The sequence below is a fragment of the Poecilia latipinna genome, unplaced genomic scaffold (genome assembly GCF_001443285.1).
Source record: "Poecilia latipinna isolate Pla-1442-1.1 unplaced genomic scaffold, P_latipinna-1.0 Scaffold3213, whole genome shotgun sequence".
Taxonomy (NCBI): Eukaryota; Metazoa; Chordata; class Actinopteri; order Cyprinodontiformes; family Poeciliidae; genus Poecilia; species Poecilia latipinna.
In genome coordinates, this window is record NW_015115829.1 from 107094 (window position 1) to 115077 (window position 7984).

Genomic DNA, 7984 nt, shown 5'->3' on the forward strand with positions numbered 1-7984 from the left:
ATATATATATATATATATATATATATTTATCCTCTTTGTTTATTATCAAAACAAGGGGTATTTCAACATATTATGTCTCCAAATTGTTAATTTGTTTCACATATTTCAAATAGTGAGCACAATATCTTTATTACACATGGAATTTCAAGATCTAACTTCTGTCGTTTGATGATTATTGCTCACAGCTAATAAAAATCAAACAAAAAAAAGTTTATTAGAAAATTGGATTAGAAAGTAACAGAAATGTCATCCTTCTAAAATCACATCTGAACTGCATGAACTCACTACTTAGTGGGAGCTCCTTTTGCTTGAACCAAAGCGTCATTGATCCGCCTGTGGGAAGTGTTAAAAAAGATCTGAATTAAACTATTCAAGAAATGTAGACTTATGTGCTCCAAAATCTCCAAGTAGATTCGGATGACCAAGAGATTTCTCAAAAGCATCACTGACTTGATGCTTCACCCTGGAGCAGCTTGCAGTCTCACTTTTTGCTCTTCCTCCGGACTAATTTCCCAAGGAATTTGCACAATTTAACACTAATCTGAAAACAGGATTCTGGACCACTCGGTTTTTCTGCTTGGCCCAAGATCTTTTTGAAAATGTCTCTCGAATCAAGAGTGGCTTAACACAAAGAACGCAGTAGTTCTAGTCCATACCCAGAACGGACGACTGCAGATACTGTCCACGCCTTGCAAATATCCTCCTGTAGTGACCATTGTTTTACAAGTCTCAGGGTTGTTATCCATTTTCTTTTTTCACTCAACTTTTCTATAAACAACCAACGCATCTAGCATTACTCGCTGTCTGCTTTATTAAGCATAGTCTTCCACGATTGTAGACAATAAGATGTCTGCACAGAAGTTACTTTTTTATTGGTGTTTCGTAAAATTCCGATTTTGAGAAACCAAAATTTGAGTCTGTCAACCGTAAGAACTTAAAACATTAGTGAAATAAACTGCTCAATTATTTTATTTTAATTTAGACGCATCACTTCGTGTCCCCTGCCCCCACCGAACCTTAACTTTTAATCAGTTGCATCAGTGAGCAACGATCCATTTCAACCCAGAGAAAACCTGCCACCTGTTGATCACAGTGGGATCTGCAAGAGTAGCTACCATGAAATCAGTGTATTTTTATTGAATATACAATTTTAAGTCTAATTTTTTAAAACGTTCAATGTATGGTAAATGGCCTGTACTTGTACAGCACTTCAAGTGAAGAGAACCCAAAAGTTTCACATTCGTTCAACCTTTCGCATGCTGAATATATATTGCGCATAAAACTGATATCAGGATAAAAGATGGCTTTAACAGAGTAACCAAAACCTTATTAAAATAGTCAACTTTAAAAAAAAAGAAAAAAAAGTATGAATCCAGTTGTGAATGTGTCCGTTTGATTCCCCACCTTGGTTCTGAAGGCCTCTTTCTTGAATGTCTTTGTTGCTACATTGTTAATTTCCACAGGACATGGTGGTATGCTTAAAAGCTAATGTAATCATCTACATCAGGAGAGCTGGAGTAAACAAGTCTACCCTATCTTCAATATAAAGTTTGTTACAAATGTTTAAACTATGCAAAGTCTGCTACATTAATACATTTTGCCCACATAACCTAGCAAAAACGTTTGGCCCAATTAATCATTATGAAATTGGTTATAAAACAATATATTGACTTGCAACACCAATATAAAATTTCCAGGGTTAGCCATATATTTAATTCAAAACCTAATTTTTTTTTTCAATATTTTTCACAAAACACAGATTAAAAAGAATGTCATTAAATAAATACTATCATCAAGATTCAAGGTTGACAAGTTTTTATTTACATGTGTACATTTTAGTCATTTTACTCCTAAAAAGACTTTGATGTCACATTTTAATCACAACTTTTAGCAGTTTGTGCTACACTGAACTGGAGCAGAAAATTAAGAAGTTTGCCCCAAGTGGCAAAAACAGGGGAATCATTTTGAACAAAGCCAAAATAATTGTGAAGGGAGACATAAGTACAGTTAAACCTCAACCCTAACCCAAAAATGTGAAATTTATTCAATTAAGACAATATCAAAAAGTATACTTACCTTGAAACCTCCCCACCCCCCCCCCCCCAAAAAAAAAACAAAAAAAACACCCCATTCAAATTAAAGCTACATTTCAGCTACCCTAAACTGATGGTTAAGAATATGGAAAAAAAATATAACAAATTGCTCCAGTTCTTCCACACATGACCAGAACCAAATGCGCTAAAATATTTTAGGCAAAATTTATTTTAAAAGGGAGTACACCCTTTACACTTAATTTTTTTTTTCATTGGAACCAAACATTTTTTATTGGACATCAATAGTTACACACACTCCAGATATGTGGGGGTTTTTTTTAAAAAAAGGGGAGCACATATGTAAAGACAGGGTGATTTCATGTTGCCTGTTTTTCTTGATGCTTAGAAGTAAGACTTTTGAGAGGTTATAACAATGAAGAGCATACTGAAGGTGTACGGTGGTTGTGTTTTGCAACACGACATGCACTTCCACTAAACTTTACTGGCTTATGAGGCTGTAAGAAAGCTATTTCTTTTTAGAACTGGAGCCAGAGAGAGACGATCCAGACGAATGGCCACTGCACCTGAAATCACACAAACATCGTGGGAAGAACGACAAGGTCAGCAGAGTCAGCCATTGGCGCATCATGTATACATGAAGCAAGGTAAACGGATGCTATAAAAAGCATTACACAATGGCAAAACGTGAGCATAAGCTTGTAAATCTGATCTCCCGTAAGCGATCCAACAGAGGTCTAATTATAATCAGTGCCATTGTGGTATTCCACAGAAACCCAAACCTTTCGGACGAATGTGATCTAGAGCGTCTTCGTTTTCGTCCTCCAGATGAAGACCTGGAGCGACTTCGCTTCTGTCCCCTCTCTGGTGAGGAGGACGGTGAGCGGGACCTCTTCTGGGGAGAGGAGCCCTTTCCAGACCTGGAGCTCGATCTTTTGGAGGAATACACCAAGCACTGAGGTCAGTAAAACCAAAACCGGTTCCCACAGGTGTGAGTACTTATCAGACTTCTCTGCTTCAAGAGCACATTTGGTGCTTTACAGCAGCATTTATCCCCCATCTTCACATTTTGTTGTGCTACAACCACAGGCCTCAGTGTGTTTTAATGGGATTTTAAACTGCTAGACCAACCCAAAGAAAGATCTAAATGAAGTGGAAAGAAGATGATTAATGGTTTTCAAAAAATGTATGCAAATGAATATTTGAGAACTGCAGCAAAGAATTCAATTCAGTACTTGGGAGGAGAAGCATGTTTTGCTTTTGGGCTACATCTCTACCAGCTTTTCACGTCTAAGAGACTTCTCTTAGCAAAATAACTCAACCTCAGTCAGATTGGATGGAAAATACATGTCAACACCAATTTTCAAGGCATTTACTTTGACTAAACAATCCTAAACACAAATCATCCTTTATCAAAACCATTTAGTCCTTTTTAAAATATATTTTTTGAAATCCAGTGTTGCTCTGGCAGTATGTTTAGGATTGTTGTCCTGATGAAAGGTGACCAGACTCAGTCACAAATCTGCAGATTAACAAGATTTCTTCCAGAATTAGAAACCAGGTTTCTTATTCCTTGCCTGAGAATAGCTAACCCACAGCATCAAGCTACCACCGCATGTTCTCACCAACGCTTTATACTTTTTTGACAAACCATGTTTTGCATATAGACCAGAAAATTCAAACTGCAAAACATGAATTGTTTTAATTTGGTTTTTTTTTTTTTTTTTTTTTTGTAGAGAACACTATACTTTAGAGATTCTCATCTCACAAAATAGCAACAAAATACATTTAGTTTTGTAACATGAGAAACTGTGGTAAAGTTCAGGAGGTATAAATACTTTTGCAAGGCAAAGTGCTTAAAAATTTACATATTTGACCCAAGATGCCTTATTACTCACTGATAACATTTTCCTGAGGTAGCTTTACATTCAGGACTAATTTATCCTCTTAATATTAGTCTTGTGAGTCAAGTAGGCATCACTCTTGAGAGAGGTGTGATAAATACCCCACATGTTGACGTGGACATCTGGGCCACAGGAGTCATAAAAATCGATAAAACCAAACACCATATATATAAATTACAGTCTTGGGCTTGGCTACATCAGTTGAAACAACAAAATCTTCTAGAAACTGCCTACGAGCAAGACTATGAGGGGACATTCTGCCCCACACATACGCTCTCTCTCTCTAAAGGGAGAGAGTGCATGTCACCTCATTCACCTGGAGTGAGATCTCGAACGAGATCCAGATCTGGAACTGGAAGTACTTCTAGAACGGGACCTGGAAGACAGACAAAACAACAAAACCTTTCCAATATTTTTTAAATACAGAACACAGTTGTACTTCAAAGTTGAATGTGACTTGATCTCATTTCAAAAACACTCAAGAAAAATAATAGCCCTCAAAATAGAGAAACAGAGTCCCCATAAATGTTAATTTCACATAAATGGTGCAGATAAATCTATAGAAAGCCATGAACTTCTAAAAGCCAGTCTGCTTTTAGACGCAACAAAGAGAGCTGGCTATGAACATCAGGCATTTTGTTGCCGATGGGAAGGGGATGAGAGAAAAGGGGGAAACAACATATTGGCATTCTAAGAAATGTTTGTTCCGATACTGATCATTAAATCAAAAGGAAGATTGAGCTGATACTGACATTTTGCCTGGGGTTACCCTTGACCTGTACCCTTTTACCTGGACCTCGACCGAGAGGTGGAGCTAGAAGAGCGCGAGGTAGAGCGCGAGGAACCGGAGCGGCTGCCGCTCTTCTTGGCTGGCTTTTCGTCCTCATCACTGGCATTGAGGTCATACTTTGACAGATCCCCATCTTCGTCGTCCTCATCATCCTGTACATAAATGTCTTCATCAGAACTGCTAATCGCTCACTATGAGAGGTTATTAGGATACACGATCACTAATCTTACATCCAGTTTGTATTTTGACAGGTCACCATCATCGTCCTCCTCCTCCTCCTCCTCTTCCTCATCTTCATCCTTTGGCACTTCTTTCTTTTCAGTTTCTTTTGCTGAACTTGAGCTGTTGCTCTTTCCACGATATTTTTTCTTTTTTCTACCAAACTACAGGGACAAAAAAAAAAAAAAAAAAATTAAATGAGGCTAGTAACTTATTAAAAAAAACAACAAAAAAAAAAAAACAACATGCTAATATCCAGGCTGAAGCCAGTACTCACCTCATCATATTCACCATCAGATTCCTCCCGTTCGATGTATTCCACATTTTCCCTTTCATTGAACCCTCCACCATAACCTGCCATTAAATTAACCAGAATGTGTAAATGAATGTTACTCAACACCAAAAAAACCTTGCAAAAATATTCAGAGGGACTGATTTTTTTTTTTTTTTTTCAGATTTTGTCACAATACAACCATATTATTGAATGCAAGCCATGGGGTTTTCTGTGAAATGTTTTTCTATGTTTGTGACAGGATTTGCTGTTCACATCTGCACCGAGATGGCACTCTACTTAAAATACAAAGAACGTGTTAAGATTTCAATTTCTAGATGCACAAAGCTCACAAAAGCATAACAAAAAACCCACAGCTATAATTAAGGCAAAATGTAACTCCACTGAGTATTGATACAGGGGAGTGTGACACAAATGCATGCATTTCTTTTAATATTTTATTAGTAAAAATAAAGATTGAAAAACTATGTATCACTTTTCTTCCATTTCAAAATTTTGAGCCATTTTGGATCCAATCACTTTAAATCTCAATAAAGATTCTGATCTCAATAGAGGCTTGATCCCTGTTGTTGTACTGTGACAAGGCGTCAAAGCTGAATATTTCTGCAAAAGACTTTACAAAAGTAACAACAAATTTCTATAAATTAAAGCAGGACCTGTTCTTTCTTCCAGCTTGGCATACTTAGGAGTGTTGCACATGTTGCACTCTGATCTTCTAGCCCAGTTCACATTGCCACATCTTTAAGCAAAGGAGAAAACAAAACAGTTTATTTGGCAATGGATGTAGAAGTACATTTATAACACAAAAATGTTCATGTTATGCTCATACGTTTTACACTGCCAATCATTTGCACTGAAGAGGCCTCTGCTCTTCTCAGCCAGAGTTTTGCCAATTTCTGTTCCTCCTGCTTTCATCATCTTGGCCTCTGTGGTTTTCTCTGTTGACACCAAACATCAGCTTTATTAAAATACACTTCTTAAACAAAAACGAAATAAATTAACTGTTGCAGCAGAGTAAAACGTCACCTCTGCCACATCTGTTGCAACTCGTTCTTCTAGCGAAGTTCACATTACCACATCTGGGGGAAAAAAGAAAGAAATACATAATCCATGCATGAGCACGCCAAGCAACAGGACAGGATCATTCATGTCTTCGTGCAGGCTAAGCTAGCAGTCTTAGTTTAGAAACATTGGGCCAAAAGGTCTAGCTCTGACATCTGCACCCGTCTGTCATGTTTAAATTGAGCTTAGTGGAAACATGATACTCCCGAGTAAGCATGAAAACTGTTGATATAAGGTAACAATGTAAACATCTCATACAACGGTACACGAATACCTTTCTACCCACGCAAGCTAACAGCTAATATGCTAATTTGATAGCCCGCGCCGATCAGCAACATTTACAAATAAAACCACCCTGTAGACTAGTTGAACATTCAGCTGATTTACTGTGCCTACAATGTTCAAAGTTATCATGAAAGAAGGGATAAGTAACAATTTTGTTTCATTTTCCAGCGTTAGCATGAGCTACCTGCTAGTAGGCCCGCGCCACGCTGCTAAACCAATTCATACCTCCTGATAAAAGTAAGACTCCAAAGCGTTTTTTAATCGCAAGCCTTACTTTTTATCGGGACAAATCCAGTCCCCGTCGCTGACACGAAAACTCTTCCCCGACATTTCTGTGCCTTTTGGCTCAGTAAAGTGTGCAGAGATCACGGAAGGTTCATGCGGCGGTAGCAGCGGTTAGCTTGAGTCAACGCCTCCCTCTACTGATGCCTTCATATGTCCTATAGCAACTCGTAAAACTCACATTGCACTTCTTGTTGCTCGAAAAAAACAACATCATTGTTGCTACATTTTTGCAAGACAAACAACCTGTGTAATTTTATAAGGGATATTGTTGAAAATATAATTTAAGGTCTTGAATGGAGCATACATATTCTCTAACCAGCATGGCCAAAAACACTGTGAGGTTAATATTTCCGAAAACACGTAAATATAACATTCACAAAGAGCAGATCATCATTAAAACGAACGACTTAACGCGAAAGGTTTTATTTTTCTATTTTTAATTTTATTTATGTATTACAATGTTGCTTCATAGTTTGTATACTTAATCAATAATTTATAAACCATATAAAATACGTAAAAAAATATCAATATTAGAATAATGATCTTAAGACTGGACATTTGTTTAGTTAGTATGTATGCCTTTCAATAGACACAGACATGTTTTCTAGTGTTGAGTTTATAGGTTTTCCAAAGCTTGTAGATGGTAAATTACAACGAAATATCAAGCTTGGCAATAAATCAGCGAATCGCCTGCTTACAGAAGCCATTTAAAATTATGAATTTGTATTTTTTTCCGAAGTAATAATTTCTGTTCATGCACAACTATATATTTGTACAAATTGTACTTTTATTTTTTGTTTGCATGTAGCTTAAACAATGTTTTGGCAATACCCGTGTTAACCACTAGATGGCAACTTAAACTAAGAGGAAAAACAATCATTTAAGTGGACACCTCTCCTGTTTGGCTTTGACTGCTTAATGAAATGACTTGTTCATCGTTATCAAAGCTGTGTAAAGGTTGCAGTGGAAAAAAAAAAGTTACATCGAATAGACTAATCTCTCTTTGTGTGGACACGAGTGCTTGTCTGATCTGCACATGTAATTATTCAATAAATATAAAGCCTGTGAGTCTCTTCCTACATGAAGAAGGAGTTAA

At 37.0% G+C, this 7984-nt stretch overlaps 1 protein-coding gene across 2 annotated transcripts; it reads right to left on the reverse strand.

Annotated features, from left to right (window-relative positions):
• Positions 1-1798: 1798 nt before the first annotated feature.
• zranb2 (zinc finger, RAN-binding domain containing 2) lies at positions 1799-7032 on the reverse strand. 2 transcript variants are annotated; one of them, XM_015023142.1, is made up of 10 exons: positions 6878-7031; positions 6283-6335; positions 6086-6194; positions 5913-5995; positions 5242-5318; positions 4976-5128; positions 4746-4897; positions 4272-4331; positions 2834-2983; positions 1799-2617 (listed from the first exon to the last, which is right to left on the reverse strand). In XM_015023142.1, exons 1-10 carry the CDS (start codon positions 6931-6933, stop codon positions 2560-2562), a joined length of 951 nt encoding a protein of 316 aa, XP_014878628.1. In that variant the 5' UTR covers positions 6934-7031; the 3' UTR covers positions 1799-2559. The 2 variants fall into 2 exon arrangements, with proteins under 2 accessions (XP_014878628.1, XP_014878627.1); XM_015023141.1 differs by having other exon boundaries at positions 1799-2983; positions 6878-7032.
• Positions 7033-7984: the final 952 nt, after the last annotated feature.